The sequence below is a fragment of the Eleginops maclovinus genome, chromosome 17 (genome assembly GCF_036324505.1).
Source record: "Eleginops maclovinus isolate JMC-PN-2008 ecotype Puerto Natales chromosome 17, JC_Emac_rtc_rv5, whole genome shotgun sequence".
NCBI lineage: Eukaryota > Metazoa > Chordata > Actinopteri > Perciformes > Eleginopidae > Eleginops > Eleginops maclovinus.
Genome location: NC_086365.1, coordinates 12616346 through 12641828, shown reverse-complemented (window position 1 = coordinate 12641828; position 25483 = coordinate 12616346). Strand labels below are relative to the sequence as shown.

The window sequence follows — 25483 nt, the reverse complement described above, 5'->3', positions numbered from 1 at the left end:
TGCAGTGGAGGAGTGATTACCCGGCGTGGTGCTGAGGGATGAGAGCCGAACGGGTATTTTATTTTGTCAATTGGAGTGTGCAAATGGAAATGTCAGACCGGCCGGAAAACTAATGAATCTGATAGGAGGGATGCCACCTCTCTCGCCGAATGCCTGATCAATTGCCATTGTCTCCTCCGGGGCGCCGATGTTTTTCGTTGTTATTTTTTTGATGGTTTTTCTCTGCCCTGCCTGGCTGTTTTGAGGTTAAGAGTTTCGACGCTGAACTTTGAGTCAAGGAAATAAAGGAATCGATCCAAGACAAGAATCAATGCTTTCATCTTTTACTTACATGTCCGGGGCCTGTGAGAAGTGATTTTGAATTAGAGTTCTCTAACTCAGCCGGGTGCGCCTGAACCCTGAACAATTTCCCCCCGCCTGAATCACAGTTAGAAACGTCAATTTAGTCTTTGTTTATTTCCACGTTTTTCTATTTAGTGACAGATCCCGAATGGCAGAAGCAGAATGCAAGTTGTGTTACTTCAATTAGGCGAGTAACTTTTTATAACCTTGCAGCGTTTTTGTGCATTAGGGACACACAATGACAGATGTGTTTAGTTTAATTTTAGACTGACAATGATCCAGTGTGTCGGGGCTTTGTGCTTGTTCAGTCACAATTTCTGGTTCCTTGATGAGTGTTGCAAAGACTGAAAGCGCTGCGCGGGATGAAGAGGGAAAAAAAAACCTGCATTTGCACTATTCTATTTCGACTAGCAGGCTAATTTCTGCCCTGGGTCATCAATATTTCTGACACTTCAGTGGTGGCATAAATATAGAATGAATGTCCCCTCGTTGTGCTCGGGGAGCTACATGCCTCGGAGCGTCAACAGAAATCACTTGGATCTGTTTGTTAGCTTGTTCAGTCAGTCGACGAGGCTGTCGCCGGTCCCTCAGGACGGCTTTCAATATCATGCATCATAAACAATATCCAATTTGGGCTGTTGAACTATGAAAATACACTGCGCGGGCAAAGATGACAAGAAATCAACCAGCTGTATGAGTGATGAGCGGAAGCACTGGCTCAGGGTAAAACAGAGTGTGAGAAAAAGGATGTTAAAGTATCAGGTGAATAAGTGTGTTGCTGAGTCTTACCTCGTACAATAAAGGCATCCATTCAATTAGCTGCCGACCTGAAACACACACTGATGTGGCTTTGGTTGAGTCGTATCAGAGTATCTCTTCCTGACTTTGTTCTATGAGAAGTCTCGTTCCTTTGATTGGATCCTTCCTCATTCTCTCCGTCTGATTCATGTTTGTGACTCAGGCTCAACAACCCCTCACACTTCCTCACCTTGCTAATCCTCCACCGAGAGTCACGAGCAGCGGCTGGTACATTCACACCCTCTGTTTGAAGCCAGCGGGAGAAACTCGGCAACAAGCGTCTCCAAGGGGGAAAAAAAGGGCCATCGGGACAAAGATAGTCATTTCGTCGAAAGGATGAAGAGCTTTTTTCCTGCTAATGGCCTCCAGGACTATGAGAGTGAGAAGCCAAGCCCTCGTTATTGCCCATGTTCTTTTGGACGTACTTCAGAGGACTGGGGAACGCTTCATTCTTTTGACAGCGGGTACAAATAGCGCAAATCTCTACTAGCTCCTCGCACAGAGTACATTTCAAGCACTTTTAGTCATATTCATTCATTTTTTAGCTTTTTCTTGACACTTTCTGCTTTTCTGAACTTATCATATTCCACAGAAGGTCCTCACCAAAACAATTCTTCCCCCACTGGGAATAAAATGTTGTAACATGGCCTCGAGAATAATCTGTTATTGGGACAATAATGAATGTGATGGTATTCCACAGTCTGCTGCTAATTCCGCCATTAACATAATACAATAGAATAGGTCACTCGGTTTCTTTTATTTCATAGATGAACAGCTTTCAGTCAGTCGAAACATCATTCTGGATGCGTGCATTATGGAGAAGAGCAGATTGCCAGGCTGTTAACTACGCCGCTCTCCTTATTTCAATTGCAAATAATCTAGACGGTTAATTTATGTAAAACACAATTATCATCAATATGAAACGGTCATTCAGTTCTGCAGTGATCTCATCTAAACTGGGGGATTTGTTTTATCTGAAGATGAGAGGAAAACGGGAGACAGAAACACAAATATCAACTAAAAAATAATCAAAAAGATAATGAAGAATAAAAACAGGGCTTTGGTTGTTGTTGTTGTTGTTGTGGTTTCCAGGGAAGCATGTAATGAACTGAATCTTGTTTCGTGTCACCTTACTGCGAGCCACATGCTGCTCCACAGTGTATGGCGTCACGCGGAGCCTCCATCCACACATACCGGGGGGGATGGGTGGATGATTGATGGTACACCGCCGCCATTTGTGTGTTCAATTTCAGAGCAAGTTTAAAATATCGTTGTAAACAGATCTGACAGGCAGCGGGAAGACGCACACAGAGAAGGCTTTACCATGGAGGCCTGAAGGCACAATCTGAGGAGTGTCGTGGGTGTGAATTAGCGTGCGCAGGTATGAGCAGTAATGTCAAACATATGAGGCAGAGAGGAACGGCACTTTATCTGCACTGATGTGTTGCTCCGCCGAAGGGCCCCCTAGTGAGCCTCGACCCCCATCTAATAACATCCATCCCTCTCTCCACCCAACGCTGCCATCATTACATCAAAGAATAAGGCCACCCGTTATGAGGAAAGAGCAGCCTTTTTATTACGGTCATTGTGCTGCCACGTTCCTGTAGTACTGAACACACTTAGCAAAGACTGGGAAGCTAAAATGTATTTTATTTTGCATTTCTTGAGGATGGGAAGAGAGATATGGAATACCAATAACCAGATGTATACAAGTTAAACAGTGAGAAGGGGGGGAATCTGGTTCTCCTATTATAGAGGCAAGCACAATGATAAATCTTTTAAGGGAATAAATCTGTTCTTCCGTGACCTTTTGCATCAAGATCAAGACAAAAGTAACCCCGCCAATTTTATAGCAAAAAGATGAATCCATCAAAATGTTTCTGACAGTTGATTCAATCACATGAATAATAAATATTAATCAGATTTAGTTTGTCATTGTGAGGTCATTTAATGGATTCTAGGAAAACTATTTAAAGCAGAACTCACTTCTGGAAACCGATCATACAATTTAATGTCTTGTTTAATTTAACAGTGCAATGAATCTGCTTTACGGAGGGTTCGGTCCCGTCTTATTTTATGTTGAAGGTGGTTCCCATGTTTCAAATTAACTACTGTACAGCTGCCATGAAAATGTACTGCTTGTATCCATAGTGCCATGACATTCAATGATATGAGTTCAATGTGTTTCATTTTCCTTTTGTAATGGATAAAGTCTTCAGAATAACCAATCAAACCTTTAACTGAACCTGTGTCTCTACTGGGACATGTCTCCATGCTTTAATGTTCAGAAAGCTCTTTTCTCATACTGCCTGTGCTGCAGCACCTCTTTTCACCCTCTGTCTGAAACCAGAGCCCAGTCTGCTCTGATTGGTTAGCTGGACGGCTCTGTTGTGATTGGTCAACTGCTTAGAGATGTCCCGCCCCTTAGCCTTTTAACGTTTAAGCTGCAATTTTTGGCAGTTGTGATTCATGAGAACCTCTAAGGACAAAAACAAGATGAAATAGTACTGAGTTGGCAGCAAAAATAAAAGGTGTTTGTATAGAACCTCTACTTCCAGTTGTTTCTGTATTTTTAATTAAACTGTTTCAAACTCATTTGCGATTAAAGCTTTTTAATTCCCCGTTATCGTCCATATCCTCCTCTCCAACTCTCCTCTTGTTTTATGAAAAACTGTGACTGTTGGCACCGATGCTCTGTCAATTTGGCCAGTGCGTAATTAGCAGTGAGTAAATTTGCATTTCTGGGTGCTTCTGAAAATAATATTTGTACTATGTTGTACCCAGCAATAACAACGTATAACCAACTCAAATCCGCCTGCAGCAGGATGTTCACAGATGTAAAGCCTGCTCGCTAACCCAGGGACGCTAACTGGAGGTGTCTCTTCCACCTTTGCACAACAGCACATTAATGTTATGATTAATGCGCGCTGCCATGGATATCGATGGCGTCTGTAGCGCTAATGATTCTGATGTTGCATCTGTGTCACGAGGTTGTTGATGCTTTACCAAACCTACTAAGAAAAGGGTGTTCCTCCATGTCCTGTCTCGTTAGGCGTATGCTGTATTTTTTCTCCCCTCAATCCCAATCCGTCATTAATTTGAGAACATCCATGTGAATAAGTCATTAGTCATCGATCGGCTGCATGACTTCATAAGGGAAATAGCACCGAGACAAAGGGAGGCAGCAATCCATCAGTAGCCACAGAAACCAATCATCTAATTGATGAAAAAGGCTTCCAATTAGCGGAGAAGCCCTTTGTGGTGTAATATTTCCTCATTTAATCCATGTTGAATATTCAGTCTAAGACCTATTGACTCTTATTTTTCAACATGTCCGATTAATAAACATGAGAGGCTTCATTTTGCATTTGGAATTATAATGATGTCATCCAAGTGGTAAATCAAAGGGAAGTGCGTAAATGTTGAATCTCAACTCAAACACTCTATCGGGTGTGCGTCGGGGTTAGTTATAAATGTAAGTGCGCATGCTCACGTGGTCATGATTATGCACTGCAGAGACTCGGGGGCGATACTTGTCATATTTAGCTGCACGTCGGGAGTGATTGCTCTGGAAATGGAGACAGGCAGAGGCCAGGCAGAGCAGAAACGCACATACACAAATGGCTTTCGACTGGTTGCTCTTTGACGAGCCGTATCAAATCCGTCGCGACATTCTGTCTCTACTTTTCAAGAAATACACAGCAATGCATGTTCGGAATGACCATGCACCGGGGACATCTGGCTGACGATACGTGGTGTGTGTGTGTGAGATATTCACCTGCAATCAAGAGCCACATCAGTGTAAACGCATCGGGAGGTGATGAGATAAAAACAAAACAAAAATGCTTTAATTGAAAAGGTTGACGATATAACTCCAAAAGCTAAAACCTTTCTTATACTGAAAGCAACCCATGGGTCATCCTGTTGTTCCTTCCAGTAGCTACTTAAAAGCAAGCATCGCCATTAAACATAGTGCTGGCAGCAGGGTTGTAAATGCGTGTTGACGTTTCACTTTTCATTTAAATGCTGCTGCCTGTAGCTACACCCACTGACCTACGTGGAAGTTTGTAACTTTAATACGCTGATAATTCAAACGTATAAAAGTGCCCGCAGCAGCGTGACCTGTGTTTGCTCTCTGCAGCCCTTGCAGTGCTATAGTTATTATTTTTATTGTCTCATCACAGAAAGGAAATGTTTAATTGATGCTTTAAAAAAGGTGAGAGAAGAACATTTATAATAAATCCGACCGTTTTCTGAGTAAGACCATTTGTGTAATGTGTAAATAGTCCCTTCCCATATGCTTAAAGGAGCTCTGTTTTTCATTTTTAGGTGGATATGTGTATTCTTTGCCTCTATTGTGATATGTTTCCATGCTTTAATGGTCAAAAAAGTGCCTTATTTGTCTCATACTACCTGTGCTGTAGCGGGGGAGTGTGTGGGAGAGAAACCCTCTGGAGGAAACGGGTTTTTTTGCCTTTGCAGACCATTTACATGCACGAAACCTATATAACACACTACATGAAAGGGACAAGTAGAAGAGTGTTTAACAAATCTGAGTATCACATTTGAGCAGGCTCACAAATGAACATGTCCTGTATTTATTTCCACATAACAATGTAAAAGGAAAATGACCTGCCAGTCACCGACTTAATAAGTGCCTTTTGTTAAAACCAAAATAAATAAATACACGATTGAAATTGCTTCCAGTCAGGCCCTGTGACAATGATCCTGTAAAATTCAAATGAACATGTAACGAGGAGGAACACCCATCTATATAAGCCTTTACAGAACACGCTTTAATATCCGCCTCAGAGCAGATGCCTGTTTTTGAATAGAACAAGGTGCTGTATTAATATTTGAAATATTTGAAGATTCAGCGTAATTTTTCCGTCCTCACCGCGGATTAAACGGTGACAGCTCACTGGTTCTTTTCATATGGGATTGAAGTTCAATCCTGAGGGGGGGGTTTTTTCCCCTTTTTATATAGGTTGCTATGAATGCACAAATTAAAACAAAATAACAAAAAGCTATTACACAACGCAAAATATGTGCCAGAGGAGGGAGAGTGTGGACGGCGATCGGAGGGGGGGGGGGGTTAGAAAAACAAGATAGTGGAATTGCATGAGATTGGAACAGACAGTAGGATAGGCTGGATAACATTCAGCTTAGCCACTGAAGTATGTAATCAAATCATGAGTGGTAAAAAAAAAAAAACAGGGAGGACAATATGGCTAATATCCACGAGGATTTAATCTCACAGAAACATGTTTTGTCCGTAAACTCATTTAGAGTCTTCTTCTGCTGTCATGTTGGGTTTCTCCAGGCATGCACACTCATTGTGTGTGTGTGTGTGTGTGTGTGTGTGTGTGTGTGTGTGTGTTTACTAGGGCTGCATGATTTAGAACACTTTTTGAATGATTTGACTGATTATTTGTGTAATGATCACTGTCATTAATTTATTTTTATCCGGATCAATACCCAATAAAAAATGATCAAGTTTTGCTATAGAATTAAAGAATTACATTTTCAAATATTAAGCCTACCAAATATTGTGCTTGAGTCAATTAGGATTTTGCAACATTTAGATTAACTGTGCAGTCCCTGTGATAACACGTTGTTTCTACTTCTACAGTGTAGTCAACAAATGATGGCTTTTGTTTGTCTACGGTTGCATTTCGATGTCTGGCTTGTTTCTGCGTCTGTGTTTGAGCTCATATTTGCAAAGAGATAGACCCGGTTTGACTGGAGCGTTACCTGAGGAGCACACGGCGTCATATTTTAACTCCCTTTGTCTTTGACGGATTGCCCGGCTCTAAAAGCCTCTGTCCATGGTGCTGAAGGCTGGCCTGATGTATGAGCGCCAGGCCTCGTTTGATAAATCCGCCTTGTCACTCTGGCCCTGACAGCCATTCATCATGCTTGGCTTTCTCATGTGAAATATTCCGTGTGCTGGATAATTCAGTAAGACAAATAAAATGTGAGTCCTAAAGCTTTAGCCTGGGCTCGGTCCCACCCTGCATTGACTTTTCAGCACTGTACTTTATCTCTGTGTCATAGGGACGCTGTGTCCCTGTCTAAGCACAGGCACAGCTATAGCTGCAGCACAGGGACGTTATTCAGACCAGCTAAAGGACGAACATGTTCTTAATGAGGCGGCTAATGAGTTCTGTTCTTTTGTTACTGTTTTTTTTTTTCCTTCTTCCCAGGGTTAGGACGACCATTCAACCATTCAGCTGAAGTCTCCTGACTTTTCCCCTGTGGTCTGACTGGAAAGGCTCCCTCTGTAGTGCTTGGTCATTAATAAATATTTTCTAGTACACGCTTGCAGTTGAAATGTCACTTATAAAAGTTCACAATACCCCAGGGTTGGTAGACAATGAAAAGAAAGGAGTATATACACCGGGCATTTAGGTAGGAAATAATGCACATATGAACAAAAAGCAGAGCAGAAAAGTAGACTTGTTTGTAAAAGAAACAATGACATTTATTTTTTTCTTAGCACTTCCTTAATTAGTCTGTTGTGCCCATTGATCACATATAGTACAGTTAATATAAAAATGGCTTTTTAACTTTACACCCAAAGCAACAACGAAATGTTTTCTTAAAATATGTATGCTAAAAATACTGAGGAAGTATTTCCACTAAAAGTACCGGAGCTGTGATTCTGCAATGATGGCCATGTTCTGCTGTTTCGTCTTCTCTGTTTACCTCATGTAGTTCTTGTTGTAGGCACTTACCAGGGCATCGTGAGGAGACGACACATGAATCTCCTCTGTTTTAATCAACGTGTTTTATGTTTGTTTTTTCGTCCATTTTTTTTCTTTTTTTCCCAGTCACCATCGCAATGAGAACTACACAGCATAAACAGCCATTTGGCAAATGTCCTCCCTGGATACTCATTTTGAAGCTGAATTTCATTAAGCTTAATGTGACGTTGTAATCAAAAGAAGTCTGCACCTTGCCTTAATTTAAAACCCATTTAAACGGTGCGGATACAGAGGATTTGTCATTACATCAACATAATAGAGAATATATAACAATATTTCCATGAAAAAAACAAGAATCCATTTTAAATAGAAAAAGGGGGTTTATATTTCATCAAAAGGCTTACACCATAGTCACTGTAATTTGTCTACTCTACTAAATCTCCCTTTCCCATAATAGACAGGTGTTATTACTGTATCTCTAACTCGTCTATGGATGTTCGACAAAGCACAGACGGTATTGCTTGGGACCACACGGACAGTTCCACAACTCTTAACACATTTAACAGTCAATTACAAGAGAGTTGACCATCATCATTTCCGCTTCCTTTTCCTCTGCCTGCATCACTGTATGGATGATAGTGAAATATATTGTTTTGCAGTAAATGCCCCTGTCGGTTGATGTGCGCCTGATTTGATGTCACAAAGCCATCACATCAGCATGGGGTTGAAACTGGGAGAGCGCATATAGTCTATATCAAACTGTTCCATCCCTGTCCAGTAAAAGAATTTGCCAGAGCCGGGGACCAGCAGCGGGTTTGCCTTTTTGAAACGGTACGACAGAACTGTCCCCCCCTGCCTGTAGACTAGTCCATTCAGTGTAGTTGGTGTGTGGTGCTCTACAAAGCTGCGCCTCTTAAAATGCATTGTCAGATACATTTATGACTGTGGCTTTCACGTTCACTCCACTTGGCAGTCCTTTGCCCGACACCCACAGCTTTGTAAAGAAAGGAGAGTGCATTCCGCTAGCTTCCGCCGGTGTCAGCGGAGCCTTGGACTCGCATTTCCTTACATCCCCGTAAAGGTGGTGGTTCCTCAGAGAGACATAAATAAGCAGGCAGGCCACTGAAATCACAGCCAAGAGCACACCAAAGACGGTGATTACTGCTGCGTCCCATTTCTCTGTGTCCTTGGCTGCCAGCTCTAATCCCTTAGTGGTGACATTGACACATTTGGTGTCATGGTTGTAGTGGATGCTGCCGACATCCACACAGACTTTGTACAGAGTGGCGGGGCTGAGATGTGTGAGGTTGTAGACCTGGACGTCAGAGGGGACCCTGGTGGTGAACGCGGTGGTGGGCTGGTTCGCATCGGACCCCGTGTACCATTTAATGTTGGGAGCCAGGGTGCCACGACTCGCCTTCCACGAAACCAAGATGGAGTTTGTCTCCACTGATTTGATTATGACATTCAGAGAGCCATTCGCAGGTCGGGGGAAGTATCCATTCACTTCTACTGAAACAGATTTAAGATCAGCTCCAACTAGATTATGGGCGACACACGTGTAGAGACCAGCTTCTTTTTCTGTTATGTCATAGATGTCAAAAGTCCCCTCTGGGTGCATGTAGAACTTGTCGGACACGGTGTTCGGCTGGACCCTGGTGCCAGACGGGGTGATCCAGTAGATATCCGGCTCTGGTTCAGCGTAGGCTCGGCAATGGAGGGACACTGAGCTACCATTCTGTACTTTAATATGCCCGGGCATGCTTTCGGGAGAGATAAGTGGCAGGCAAATCTCCATCATCTCTCTGAAGTGCACCTGTCGGACATGCTGACCCTCGTACTCTGGGGGCTCCACACAGAACAGTGAGTCAGGCTCCATGAAGCGGAGGTTGGTTTTGTTCATGTTCATCCAGCGGACTACGCAGTCACAGCGGATGGGGTTGCTGTGCATGCTCACCTCTCTGAGATTTGGGAGGGACTCGACGGTAATCCTGTGGAGGGCACTGAGCGCATTGCCATTTAGCATTAGGGTTTCCAGCCGCGGTAGTTTGTAGAAAGCATTCGGATGGATATAGGAGAGTTTAGGATTGTTGGTGGCTTCTATTTTGGTCAGTTCGGGGAGGTTATTGAGGGCAAAGCTGTCGATTGAAACCAACTCTGGCATGCTGTTAATCCCCAGTTCTTTCAGATGCAGCATATCCACAAAGTCCCCTCTCTGTATTCTAGCAATTGGGTTTTTATTCAGATCCAAAAACTTGAGATTTTTTGCATTTTTCAGGGCAGAATGAGGCACCTCTGGGAATATATTATCATAGAACGAGATGCTCTCTAAGTTATCAAGACCAGCCAGTGCATCGTCAGGAAGCTGAGAGAGGTTCATTCTGGTGAGGACAAGACTGCGGAGATTACTGAGAGGTTGGAAGTTCATATCGTCAATAGAAAGAATAGGATTCTCGCCAATCATCAGGATTTCAAGATTTGGCAGTGGGTCGAACCACTCTCTTTTAATGGCCTTAAGCTTGTTGGAATTGAGGTGGAGCCGCACAAGGTTGCCGAGACCCTGGAAAGCCATTGGGGAAATGTAGGCGATGAGGTTGTGATTCATGTATAGCTCCTGGAGGTTAGCCACCTTGGCCAGACTTTGGTCAGGTAACTCTCGTATCCAATTTTCCTCCAAGTGAAGGGACATCAGCTGAGGAAGATTCCCCAGGTGGACGTCGCTGATGGAGGATAAGTTGTTTTGCGATAAATCAATCTCTGTGATGTTGGCCAGGTAATCCAAGGGTTTGTCAATCCTGACAACATTGTTTGTTTGCAGTAATAGTACTTGTGTGCCTAGCGGTAATCGTTCCGGCACACTAAAGAGTCCCAGGTCATTACAGTCAACTGTCTGCGCCTCCATGTACACCGAACTCGGGGAAAACCAGGGTCTAATCTCACACACACAGAGCTTCGGGCAATCAGGCCTCTCCTCTGTGGCCACAACAAAAGAGGCCATGGCCAAGCCGACAAAGAGACGATCCACGAATGACACGTCCTTCATATTGGACCGATTCCCTCCAGTTAGAAATTGGTCCTTGTAGATTAAGCGGTCTGAGCTGTGAACTTCACAAATAATGAATCATTTGCTGCAGCTGCTGAGGCGATTGACTCACCGCCCCTGCCACCGCCACCACCAACTGCAGCAGGGCTCCCTGGGGTTTCTTTGTCTTGCTGTGTAGACGCCCTTGGACGTAATGACCAATCACTCAAGGCTGCCTGGGGGTGTCAGGGTTCAGAGGGCCAAGGCTGCAGTCAGACAGACCCGAAAAAGGTGGGAGGGTGGAAAAAAGGGAAAAGAAGACGGGCCGATATTATACTTCAAAGGATTTTGGTTAAGCACACTCATAGGTATCCATGGATAATCTTCCTTTAAAGATGGACGTCCTCACTGATTGTCGTCACTAGCTCCCAGAGTCCGCAGCCCACTCCATTCCTACCTGTGTAAGACAAACAGACAGAAGCGGTGTGAGTATTACCAGATACCAGATGTGATCAGGGAATTTCATAAGAGAAGTATTTTGGCATATTGACATTTGTTATAGGAAAACTGACGCATGTTGACATTTGTTCATGATCCTTTCAAGATATAAAACCCCGGATTTTTATCTGCTTGACCTTCTAGGACTCCATTCTGGGGATGCAGCAATGTGCTCCAACAATATGGCATTCAACACGGATGTGAGCCGAGTGAGTCTATTATTGGTTAAAGAGAAGGATTTATTAATATTCTTAAATGGCAGACATCCTAGGGCTTAAGCATTAGCCTTTAGGGCAAGCTGCTTAAAGACACTGGAATATGTCAGTCACCATGGCAACAAGTAAACGGGCAGGCAATAACACACACTGCAGTGAGTCTCAGACAAACGGAGCGGTTGACACAGATGCAGTTTGCACCTGTTTGTCAGAGGACGCAGCAACCGACAGCGACAAAGCGAAAATACATTAACGTGTTGACATAATTAATCTGTGCAATCAACCAACCTGCACGCTAACACTTATCGAAAAAACAGGTCCTGCATTCAGCCAGGCGACGCATATTTTAAACGGCTATGTTAGTGTACACACGAAGGCTCAAAATGCAACGAAAAAATAACTGCTTATGGACACACGCATTTACACAAGGTGACCACACGTCCTTACTGTGGCATTTCTAAATGACATTCACAGACTGAAAATGTCTCATTCATTCACTACTTCAGCACTCATGAATCATCGTCATTTTCATTCCATTTTTTTAGCATGATATAGTTACTTTGCAGTCAGTGGTTAAAGAGCTGTTGACTTTATCCATTCTGTTTTAAGGGCACTATATTAGTATTGACAATGTCCAACTAAATAATGGGTGCTATTAACACACTCCAAATATGGGCACAACCTTTGTCTGAATACGTGGGCTATACATATTTGACAACTTCATTTTTGAATCCATTCATGATTAACATACTGTAAAGTTAAACGTGGAAAACTCTGTCAACTAGAGATACAGGTAATATTTGCTTAGGTATAAGAAGTACTTTTAGGACATAAACAACGTCTAGTTTTGTTTAAGTTACAATTGATAAAGAGCCAGAAACTGTTTCCAGTATTGTAGGAAAAGGATATACTTCAGGTAATAACACTGGTAAGGAGTTGTAGCACATTGTCATTTCATTATCAAAGGTGAGGCGAAGGTATGAAACGCTGTTCAGGAACAGATATGGATTGAATTGCCCATAAATATCTTCATACAAGTTTATGACACATATTTGAGACAGGAATCACACGCTGTATTTCAAAAAGACCCACGCTGCACCCTCTTGCATGTGACTAACATATCTCTTATTCATGTAGTCTCCCTTTTACCATCGAATCATTCATGTTCCTCCCTCTCCAATCTATGGCGGAAACTTCTCAGTTGAAGTGTACTGTGTAATGTCTCGTATGTAACTGCCTCTTACGGAACAGATGTGTTCGATGGTGCTTGTGATATTTCGGGCCTATGAGAGCACGCAGCAAATCACCAGAAAAAGTCAAAGGGAGACAGTGGATGAAATGGAAAGCATCAAGGGGGAGAACACGGACAGAGAGAAATGGATTCATTTCATCAACCTCACAGTCTTCACATCAGTAGCCACGGGAGATGTTGGAAAAATAAATAAATACAAGAAGGAAGGAAGGCTGCAGTTTGCCCCGCTGGCAAAGCCAAGCCAAGGGTTCATTCCACAACCTCTAGCCCCAGCATTCGCTGGAGTCCATTGGAGGGATAGAGCAGGAGGTATTAGTTTTTTAAAACGCTGGGCACTTTAATAAGCTGCACCCAGAGTATTCTGATAAACAAGGTTGAGCCGGCCTCCCTGAGCACTGGTTCCTCATTGTGGGCCATGCAGTTGATCCGCGCCCTGGAAACAGAGGCCGGAGTCTGTAATTCAGCCGACAGCGTTTGGCTCTCACCTCACCTCGCTCTGGCTTCTCTCTTTAGTAATCACAATTACCAGAAGTGTAATGCGGTCAGGTTAACTGTTATAGCGTTGCTTTATTGTGCAGTCGCTGCAGTTAGCTCGAACAGGGTGGCAGGGTCTGTGTTATTTGTTTTACCATTAACGATAATTGTATCTTTGAGGAGGTTTTTAGGCTACGGCTTCCATTTTGTGATCAATATTTTTCTGTTAAAAGCTTTCCTTGCCTGTAAAATAGCACCGCTCCATTTTCAGAAGACTATAAATAAGATGTTGAATCATCCGATTTGGTAAGGGTTGATGATAGACGTAAGAGACACATTGACAAAGAGAAATAATTATCGTGGTAATGTTGTCTGCTGTTCTACATTGGTGGAAATCTAGGATTAGAAAGGCTTTACCAGATGGGGTGGCCAGCAAACAGGACAGATTTCCCTGCTAATTAATGAGGATACAATATCGTTAAGGCTAATCCAACACTTAAAAATATATCCTGTTTGAGGCCACTCATATGTGTTGTTTTCAAAATGGGACCACTGACAGTCACTGTTTTGGGCACATTATTCCTTTATACTTGATATATTGCTTGGTCTGTGACATATTTAGAACACTCTAGACCCCATCATGACTTATTTAATCATCTATTGTTTATCGTTTTCTAATCAATAGTCCTAGACCCAAACATAATAGCTGTTATAGAAGGTTAAGAGATACATTCATTCACGTTTTAGGAATCTGGGCCCATTTTATTTGACCAACAAAGAGGCAACCATCATTTGTGGCACATTTTATATTCAAATGATCAGCTAATCTATTCATCAACCAACTGCACTAGCTCTAGTTAACATCAAATTATTATTCACTCTGTTCAATATGAGGATAAATGGCCTCAAGACGAAGGAGTCATTTAAATCCTTGGGTGGCTCTAAATGGATCTGTGATAAACTGCCTCGTCATTTCTGTTGACATCAATTAATAGTAAAGCACGTTTAATTTTGACTAATTATCCAATCAAATAAATATTGTAAACCTAAGTATTAAAACTCATTTAGCATTTTGTTCTATTACACTCAATGACTATGGATGTTTAATAAGCCACATGGCTAGTCCACTCGAGGGCAGAGTTATACTTTTGACATTTTCAATTAGCTAAGTAAACTCAGCCAAGACATTTGAAATGAAGATCCATCTCCAAGTCTAATAAGTATTATTTATACCACGTCCTTATTTTATATATAATGTCAACATGACATGGCTTTCATTGTTCCAGAAATACTGGATGTCACAGAGAAAAGGCAGCGGAAGGAAAACATTTGGAGACATTTGAATCAGAGGTGACAACTTGGGTGGCGTGCTTGCCATCTGAGCGAACAGGGTTGACTCGGTTATGTAATAGATGGAATGGAGACAATTGGGGCAAGCCGAATAAGTAAAATAACTACAAAAATTGTTGATACACTATACGCTTTCTGAATAGCTGAATGTTAATGACAAGTGGAACATCTCAGGAGCTCACCGTACTTAATCAAGATTTGTTAACACATCGGCAAAATTGAAAAGCTTTCAACAATGGAGCGTCCATTAAGAACACTCAGAGAAATTGGGCTCGTTAAGGGTAGAGACACTGCATTCAATACCCTTTGTTATAGTGTTGAATTATTGTACCAAACTGCGTGATCTAAAGTGATATACCCGAATCATGCACAGGCGGTTAAACAGGTAAATTGGTATTGTACCGCTGCTTTGTGTGAAGCCCGGTGAAGAGGCAGTCTATATTCTGGAGGCTTTGCACCGTGACTGCTGTGACAATCCACACACTTAATTCCACACACTTGTACTAACCTATTAGCAAAGAGGTCCAGTCAAGTTACACACACCCACCGCTACGATGTAGAGCTAATTTCCCTCAATCCACTGCTCTGTTGACAGTAATTGAGCTGGAGAAGGGGGAGATGTGGAGGACAAAATGACTTGCCAAAGTAAGAACTTGTCAAAGAGTCAGTGGGGGTGTATTAACCCCTGCTGACCCTGAGATTGCTTCCATTGCAGGAAATATTAGCAACACCATGAAGAACAAGAATTAGCCGGATAAGACTGCGAGAAAACAACGACTTCCACCTCTGTGTGTTTGGCATTAAGTGGAAATAACGTGCATTTGGCCCACAGAAGATAAATGTGGTTAATATGGCCGGGGCAAATTGAATCAAAGGATGGATGCTGGTAATATGTGGGGTGTAGAGAGATACAGTACATAATCAACAGCTGTTATAACCTTGACGGCTCGAAATTGGATCTCCTGTTACCTAACCACTAACTGCACTCACACATTTAGTCTAAACTTTGACATTTGTTTGGGCAGCCAATGGAAGCCTTTTATAGGTCAGGCTAAGGTGTTCACTCATGGAGCTAACGCGAGTTCCCAGGTGTCAGAGGAAAGAGGGGGGCAATCATTCAAGCCCTGGTCTCCAAAGCACCTCCATTACAGTAGCAGGCTGACAGTCTGGCCCATGGGCTTTTCACTTTCACCAGTGTCAATCCTGACTGCGAACATCACTGCAAACAAGCTCCTAATACCGGGGCACTGCGTTAAATGTGAGATATACAGCTAGGTTTGTTTACCACCTCCGGTTGCACCAAGAAAACCTGCAATAATTTGTAGGACAACATCAAAATACGACCTTTTTAAGTTATTTAACAGACCTTTTTTCACTGCACATCCAGCTGATAAGGAGCCACATTAGCATTTATTTGAATTTGTGTTTCCGGCCACCAAATCCAATACTCACTTCCTTTTACCTCTGGTCCCAACATTCAGCTTTTTAGATGATATCTGCTGTGCAAAATGAGTTTTCGTTGAACAGCTGCCTGCTACAGTTATAAATGCCAAACAGAAGACTGATTTAAAAATTGGGGAATTCAAAAATCTAATCACTAGTTACTAAAAGATACCCTATTCCAAATTACACATAGTAATTTGATCAAGAAATGAAATCTTTTCAGAAAACAAATGTCGCACCTGGTGGGTTTTAACTATGTCACGAATATATATATTTATATTTTTAATTCAAGTTGTACTCCTTATTTAACTGTCTGGTACAACTGCCTCAGTATTTACGATTCTATAGCATTTCACATTTTGTTTGTCTTGACAGAGAAAGAAATGATGTTGCCGAGTAGAAAAATGACTCAGAATTAAAACTATATTTGTACCTTGCAGCTGGAATCTGTAAAAATGTTGTAGCACTCAAACTGAGAAGCTATTTGCGACCTGATGGTGTCATTGCGTCACCATTATAAACCGCTATGTCTTTAGTCCTGGTTAGACACATGTTATACTCTTAATTAGCGTGATATTTGACATTTTAGAAAAACCTAGCACACCTCCTCATTAAAATGTCTCACATTTCCGACTTGTTGTCAGGTAAAAAAATATCAGTAATAATAATTTGACACAGCGGCATAAATGTGTGTTGAGTGGATTTCATGAAATATGTTCCCAACATGGCCAGATGACATTTAAGAGGTTTGGCCGTTGTCAAGGTGAAAAGCTCTTTCATCCAGATCTTGGCAACGCCTCACTCTCACTTTCCCACCGGGCCACCTCCATTACACTAACACTGTGGCCGTTTCGGACAGTAATGGAACAAATACAGCTTGATTAGAGACCAGTGAGATATGACCACTTTAAATTAATGAGTGTGCACAGTAAGGGCAGGAAGCATTGGTCCGGTTGGCTCTGCGGTGCTAATTCAGGCCGGCCAGACTCGGGTCAGCCGGGCCACCAAACAGCCGGGCAACGCTGTTTGTTTTACGCTGTTTATTGAAATGAGTTATAAATCCTCCCCCTCGCTTCACAGGGCTTGGATGAGGTTTAGCGGAGCAGGGAAGTAAAGATGATTGCTTTTTCGCAGGTTGGGTGCTCAATGAATGTCCCGTGTGGCGAGTCTGGGGCTGACCTGCCGTTTATGTAAAAAATAAAATCATTTATTACACAAGCACTGAGAGGGTTATGGCAGGCATCAGAGAGGAGGTTTGTGAGATGTGAGCTGTGAAACAGAGATGCATGTGGGGAGCGTGTTGGCCCCTCAGGGAAATGATTATGAGGCCTGCACAGTTTAAGTTATAACAAGGCAGTATTGCATCTGCTGAGAGGTAGACATTACTCTCACCGTGGTAAAACTGGTCGGAAGACATAAAGGTCAGACGTAAGTGGAAAGTAGGGCGCAGCAGAATTGCCTCCTCTTTCAGGAGAATAGCCTGTGTATCGTAGAAATGGTTCACTGGGAATTTTGATCCACTGGTAATAAGCCTCGTAAGGCTTTCTTCTTCGAGTCACCCCCACCTCTCTCTCAGGCTCCTTCTTCCTACTAGCTTGTTCTCATGAGACTGCAACCCCCACATCTCTTTTTATAAATCCTTTCCTTTTCATCCTGCACTCTCACATTTGTCTCTGCTCTTCAAACCCTTATTGTAAACATTTCTCTTTATGATTATTTAGAAAGCAGGCATTTGTTTCAGTCCCCCTGCACATCCAGCTCCCTGTCCTTCCTCCTGGGCCTCCTACTGTCTCGTTGTTCCTCCGCTGTCTGCCTAATTGCCTTCTCAATACTTGTCACCCCAGCTGTGCCAAATCTAGTCTATATGCCTGCAGAGACGGACTTTCTCAGTAGCTGCTTTTTCCTAATTACAAATGTGTCTGTGCGAGTCTTTTTTTGGCTCGCGTATTGTTCTTTGTATCCCCTGAAGTCCACCAGATGTGGTTTAGTCCACAGGCAAGACCAAATGCCCACAACCCAGTTCACTAATGTCCACTGAACACATAGCATTGATCTTTGTACTGATGAATGAACTGCAAGTCTGTGTTTTTGTTAGTTTGATAGTCTATGTAATGTTTTAAAGGTTTCATAATTGTTTTGTGTGCCTGCCCAGGGACGGCAGATGGAAATAGCTAAATCTGGCAACAATCATCCCTTCTCTTTTTGAGATGTAATGTCTTTTCATGCATGGCCCTCCTTTAAAAAAATACAACAATCTCTGCCTAAAGCTCATATGCTTCACTCTACTCCGCCATCTTTACACGCCTCCATTTACGTCAAATAAATATGATAATTAGCATTTCATATACAGCTGCTGATAGCCAGTTTAATATATCAGTGTGGATAATATTCTAGTCCCGTTTTGACAGGCAGTCATTTGGCAGTATTGCGAAATTAGAGGTGATCTACCATCACTGTCAAAACAAAACGATTATTTGGTGATCGACGGAAAGGTTAGGTATGCCTTTTTAAGATGTTAAATAAAACCATTTAAAACCCATTTGATTATACTAAGGCAGTAACATTATTTGTATGTAAGCTTTTGTAGAGTTTCTGGAGTTAATTCTTATCAGATTGATCTATATTGCTTCCAGTGGACAATGGACTGAAAGTGGGCACGAAGCCATGTTCTGACCATGCCACTTCTGATAGAAATCAGGGTAAGCCCCCATAGTGGGTGCCTCTGGAAGGCTTTACTGTCCCTCCCCCTGCCCTTCACCTCATTGATTTACTATTATACTTTCTCCAAGGTAATGCAGAGTCCATTAAAGTGAGCCTTCTATGCAGTGTGTATGCATAATGAAGCTTCCTGTATGTTTCCGTGTGGGAGAGGATGGAAACCGTTCCCCTTACATCTGCACTTGTATGGCTATGAATCAGAGGCAAGTCGACTGTTAATGTAAAATCAATGGTCCAAATTAACCACAGGACCTAAGTCTCCGGTTTTTCAGCCCTTTTTTTTCTCTTTCTGGACAAGACATGCCCTTGGGCTGAATGAGGGAGAACAAAACAGCTGCACAGTCGAGCAGACAGGAATACACAGATACATGGAAAGATACATGTATCGCAGACACGTGTAACTTTGCAGACACACAGAAACAAACAGCTCATTGGCATAATGCATGCAGAAGGCAGCCAGCAGTGAGAGAGCACATCTAGGTCTCCTTGTCTAATTCGCATAGTGCTGCATCTATTAAAATTAAGCCAAGGTATCCAGCTTAAGGCTGCCGCTGATAAGGTCAAAGGCGTAGCGAACATTCCAACACTCATTTTTCCCCCTACATAATCGCACTCACTCTTGACAAAAATCTGCATAATGTCCCGTGTATAGCTGCTAGCCAGAATGAAAGATGGAGGTGTGAGGGAGGGGAGGGGGCTGGGACCGGGAGAGGGGAATGGAGCCAGCGGCATATCCCTCAAAGTCAGAGACAAATTGAATCTGCAGGTGCAAATGTGGCATGTGTGCTGCCTCTATGATGCGCAGCTATCTATATTTATATGAATAAAATATGGCTGGTCAAGGGGCCACACGCCTGCAGGGAATAAGCTCCTACGGCAGACGGAATCAATCATTATATGCCACTGAAATGCATTTATCGCCGGCTCGGACCTCTTTATTATGATTTCATGGGGTTTGATATGGGCTTTCTCCTTCTGTTTTCATTCTGTGCTACTCTTCCTCAGCTAAAACAGATGATAGATGTGGCACTTTGAACAGACACAATGTCCTTGTGTCTGTTCAAAGGCTCGGCAGGCGAATGACGGGCTGATTTGAAGACAGACGTTGCTTTATGTATCTGCATTTATGTGCATCTCGACAGGCAATCTGTATGTCTGTAGGATCATGCATTTTGTCTATGCATAAGTCACTGCAGCTGTATCAATACATGCACACTTATTCTTGGTTTTGTTAATGCACTGAGGATATGTATCAATCTGAACGCAGAACAGATGGACAGCACAGCAGTGGCCCTCAGATGTCCTCTTTCTTCTCTGCTCATGTTTGAAACGGCAATCTGAACATATGTCCCTATCTGTCCGTCTCTGATAGGAATCGGCACAATAGCAGACTCATTAGTGATGTTGGTTTTGATATTTTGTTGTGAACATCAGCCTTTTTTTCCCCAATATACCCGACACGTGATCCTTTTTTTTAAAACAACACACACACTCTAGAAACGTGTGCTAGCTAAATACTCAAAATGCTAATGCGAAAACAAATGTCATTGCGTACAAAGGAAGTGTCACATCCCATTCTGACCTTTTGATATGGACCGAACAGCAAAATGTCACGAATGCTGCCATCAAACCGTTTTGATCCTTGGCTTTTTTCCCCGCTCTCTTTGTGTCTCATGATGTGGGTGTGCTACAGTCCATCCACCAGATCGTACATTTTGAAAAATGTGAAAACACTCTCGTCCCCCTTGTTCCTTTTTGCCCTCCTCTGTGTGCTTATTCCCTTTTAATAGGTGCCTGTGTTTGTTTCGGAACTGGATGCTATCAGAAAGCCTATGCTCGGGTGCACATGCTGATCCCCTGCAGCCGTCTCGTGAATATGTTTACATGCATTTCACTGAGGAGCCTGGATAGATCCTGGAGCATCTTGTTACCACTATTATTGAAAAAAGATCTGGTGATTAATTTGATTTCTGACGAGGCACCTCTGAACCGGTAGTAGCAGTTTGGCATCGACACATCCTCTCCAGTTTACAGAAACCTGCTGCCCTCTGCCTATAGAGACATGAATATGGAACACCTACACCGTGCTGCTGCCTATCATGATCTCCAAGCCTCCACAAGGCCACTGCAGGCACAATACCTTCTCCACCCCCCACCACACACACACACTGCTTCACTGTTTCACACGCAGATCAATAGGCAATTCGCAAAGCCACTCGCTTTAAGTGTATGACTCAGTGTGGACATGTAATATCGATTTGTTTTGAACAAATGTGACCGAATTAATAAAGCAACCCATTACTGTTTTGCCTTTCAGTTTTTATCACCTTTGGGGAGGAACATGGATACATACTTTATACTGAACCTCACAAACAGTTTGGGACTATGTTTTGCGTGCAACGTTCGGTGTTCACAGGAACAAGCCTTCATAAACATGTGCTTTGAAGGATCTCTAGTGCACTTTTTATGGCTGAGTATTCCAATATAAGCTACCCTGGCTCAGCAGGTAGTCACATCATTTGAGGTGGGAACAATGCAGAGTGTGTGGGCCGAGGTATTCTCAGCGTGACTGGTGTTGGGGCATGATGGCTCTCATGTGGCATTTCACTGTGTGTTTCGTATCGAGCAGCTGCTTTGGGGTGAGTCATTCGCACTGTGGAGGCCAACATCTATTGTATCCATCACCGGGAACAAGCACGCGCACACGGACAGGCAGCCATAGGAAGAACATGAGGATTACAGCGTTCAAATTCAGTAGCCCCCACGTTGGTGAAAATCACATTTGTCATTATCGGCCATTATCAGTTTATCTGCCTTTGAAATATTCATGAGTTATACATCTGCTGGATGACATGCATTTAGGACAGAGGGGGGTGAGAGAGAGACAGAGAGAGAGAGAGAGAGAGATGGTTGAGAGACGCCCCAATGCAGTTAAAGGATTAGTGAATTCCCTCTCTCTCCAGCCCTGGATGTGTGGGTGTACGGGCAGAAGCAGGGGCAGTGATGAGTTGAATGCGTTTAAAGACGCCTCTCAGCGGCTGTGTTGATTACACAAAAGCCCTGCATGCATGTGGGGGAGAAATGCATGATCATCTCCCTCCAGCTTTAAGTGTGAAAGCGTTCAAAAGAAGCACAGATTCGTAACCTACTTTCGTGGCATGTGTAGGTGAGGACTTTGCAACAGGAAGGTTTTATGAAAGAGGGGGGGGGGGGGGGCACCGTTCTGTGGATTTCTTCGAGAGGTGTCTGGTGTGAACTCACAAGCAGAACCGGGGGACATAACCCTGCCACTCCACACACATCGGCTACACACACATACACGAGTCCGCCTCGAATTTTCTAAACGAATTCGCCTTTTTAGCGAGTCCATCATAAATCCGGTCTGGTTGAGGCGCATCCTGCATAGTTGCGCAAAAGCGCGTCAAGTGAGGGTTCGAGCCCAGTCTACAGCAACAATTTCCTGCAAAAATATCCACTAAATTCTGCATTTACATAGGCGATTGTTGTTTAACAAAGCTAATGGTACGTTATTGAAACACCAGGAAACATCCACGGCGTTTTCCCTTAACTTGTAAAATGCATTGCGCATACGAACCGATACGTAACGAGCCCAATAAGTGACAGAAATACATTGAAGGAGTAAACAGAGTAAACTTACCCGATTTAATCATGATAACCCTGTGTGTGTGGTGTCTATATTCCCATCAAGTGCACCGCTCCAATGACGAGCGAGCTCCAGCGCGCGACATAAAGCCAGGCAACAATGTGTGGTCTTCTTATTTTTACGCAGTTGGCGAGAAATCAGTTCTCGGATTCTTCCACGGCCAAACGCACGGCTTCTGCATGAAAATGAAAAACGTCGAAGTCCAAAAAGCAGGTTGTGTGTGGAGAGCGATTCCCCGCGTGCCCTTCCCTTCCCGTCCTCACAGCGTCTGTTAACGGCGCATCTCTCCCCTCGATCAAGTGTCAGGCGGACCACCGTCTCCTCAGCAGTCATTAATATGAAAACAAACCCCGGCTCTCCTGAGGACAGCCAATAGCGTCAGAGAAGCTCGCAGCATCCCGGCTCTGGTTGGCTGAGAGCAGCTGTCAGTCATATCCCAGAAGTCTGCTCTCATCCATGTCTTCTTCTGTTGGAGGTGAAGCACGCTGCAAGAAATATCCATATTTACAACATTCTTCTGAGGTGTAAATAGTGCTGACTTAAGACATATTTATGTGGCTGAAGGGTGATATTTAATTGTCTGCTGCACATTGGTTCTGAAGCAGTTTTATAGATGTTAATACAGGCACTAACATCAAAATGACATATTGGAGTATTTGATTCCTACAGCATTGTTCTAAGTAGTGCTAATTTGAACTATTTTATATAATGTTGGGTACCTTATTTGAAATCTCGTACTGCACTTACGAACTTTTATTTGTAGTAGAGTAAGTAGTACAGTATTTCCCACAGATTTGTCAAATGATAAAGAATCATGAAATGGAAATATTCGATTAAAATGTACATAAACATTACATAGCCTTACGGTTCGTTTAGTTTATGTGTTATACAAATGTATTTACATCCATATAATGAAATACCTTGGACATGCCTACTGGAGCGATCTGGGGTTGAATAGAGCATCTTACCCAAGGACACTTTATAATTATGACTACAGGGAACGGGATCGAACCAAGGACAGTCAAGCTGTTGACACATTAACCCCTTACTTGGTTACTTTCTACCTAACTATAACTAAATGATCCATAATACAGTAAAGCTACGATTGTTGTTCTGTGTACTTAGAGAAATGTAGCGTTCAGAACAATTTATCAAGTAAGCAGTTTAGCCTGAACGGGATATTACACATTCAGTTATGCTAGACATTATTTGGTGTCCTGTGTGGTGGTAATAGTAGTGGCATCGAGAGAATGTTGCATTGCAAAACGCTTTATCAACTAAACATCTTCTTAAATGCATAGTAAAGATAGAGAATTAGCCATTGCAAAGTGTGGACTAAGGACTAACATATGCTTCAAGACATATATAAATGATTTGCATTAAATGATAAATGGTAAATAAACTGCATTTATATAGCCAGTATTTACGACCCCTGAAAGCACATTTTCAATTTCTGTACAAGTCAGCATTCCCCCATTCACACCATTCTTACCATTCATAGGGAGGCGCCATCCGCACAGGGAAAATAACACACATTCATTCACCGCTGGCCAGGCCTTCAGGAGCAACTCAGTGTTAACTTTCTTGTCCAAGGACATATCGACTTATTGACCGCAGGGGCTGGAATTGAACCCTAAACCATACGATCGCTAGACGATCACACTACTTCAGAGCCTCAAAGTGTGTGTCGTGTTTTCCTGTTGAGTTGTACTAAATCTACACTCCATAAAATCTGAATTTTCCTTCTCTATTTGTGCGCCAGAGGTGCCAATACATCTTCCTTGTGTACGTTACATACCGCACTGTGATTGAACGCTTGTACCTGCCTACACTCGGTTTACTGTGAGCACAGATAAGCTTTCTGTTTCTGCCTTTTGGTGTAAAACAGCACTCTAATTATTGTGACACTCAACAGATAATGTAAATAGCAATAGGCAACATTTTTCAGTGTACTTTAATACATGCTTGTTATCATAGCTGTTTGACTTTGTTGAGAACAGTGTGTCACTAATGCGATTACACATTATTTGGGATTTGCCGCTACTTCCTGGCACTTATACTAACTTAATCCGCCTGACCAGCAGCTGCCGCCTTCCTGTATATGTACATTTGTGACGGACATTTCTTGCAGTGCAGGGGGAATGAGGAAGAAGGTGCAGGCAGGGAAGAAAATGGATATCTGTACCTATTAGCGCCACAGCTCCCGACTCAGATCCCAGGAGGATTTTCTAACACAATGTTCTACAAACTGATGTTCCTAGAGGTCGGGCAGGGTTATCCACTGCCTCTAAACGAAACGTTCCTCGTCTGACAGCCCGTAGGGCTCTGATCCAAAGACTGTACTAACTGAGGCTGTTAGGCTGGGTGAAAGTCTTAATAAATACAACCTTACCGTACAAGTCTAGTCTAGTTTTATCTAGTCCATGTCATTCTCATTTGTGTAAAGCCTCTGGGAGTTTTAGCTGGGTCAATATCCCCATAGGTTCCTCTTTGAATCACCAGTGATTATTCAAATGTTATGTATATCGCACAAAATGATTTGTTTTGAAACTGAACATATAAGTCGACGACCTTGATGAATAAATACGATGACTTTTAAGACAGTTATCTTTAATTAAATGCAGATGATGTTTAGGTGCTGCTCTCTCAAACTAAAGTAGTTCAAAGACATTCTGCTTTTTCCCCTTTCTTCACTTTTCTGCATTTTATATATTTCCACTAGATCTTTGTTTACGGTTAAGTCCCTAACAGCCTTTCGTTGGCGATGATGGGACAAATGCCCTTTAAACAGACCCCAGCTTTAATGATAGTGCAAAATGTAATCAGCTGTAGAGAAGCTATTATGTAAGCATTTTCCCTGATGTGGTCAAGCTTAATGAGTTAACCTTGTCTGGTTTAATATGTGGTGAAATACAAGTCAGTTCTTTGGCTCCATAATTATGAAGAAAATGTCAGGTTTTTTAAAGCTTCACAAAACTGAAGAGTCAACTTCTCTTTTCT

The 25483-nt window shown here is 42.7% G+C and overlaps 1 protein-coding gene across 1 annotated transcript; it reads right to left on the bottom strand.

The window, feature by feature from the left end:
* Positions 1-7829: 7829 nt before the first annotated feature.
* On the bottom strand, positions 7830-22778 carry LOC134878931 (leucine-rich repeat neuronal protein 3). The gene is made up of 2 exons (XM_063905113.1): positions 22478-22778; positions 7830-11326 (listed from the first exon to the last, which is right to left on the bottom strand). Exon 2 carries the CDS (start codon positions 10888-10890, stop codon positions 8761-8763), a length of 2130 nt encoding a protein of 709 aa, XP_063761183.1. The 5' UTR covers positions 10891-11326; positions 22478-22778; the 3' UTR covers positions 7830-8760.
* Between the last annotated feature and the right edge of the window lie 2705 nt (positions 22779-25483).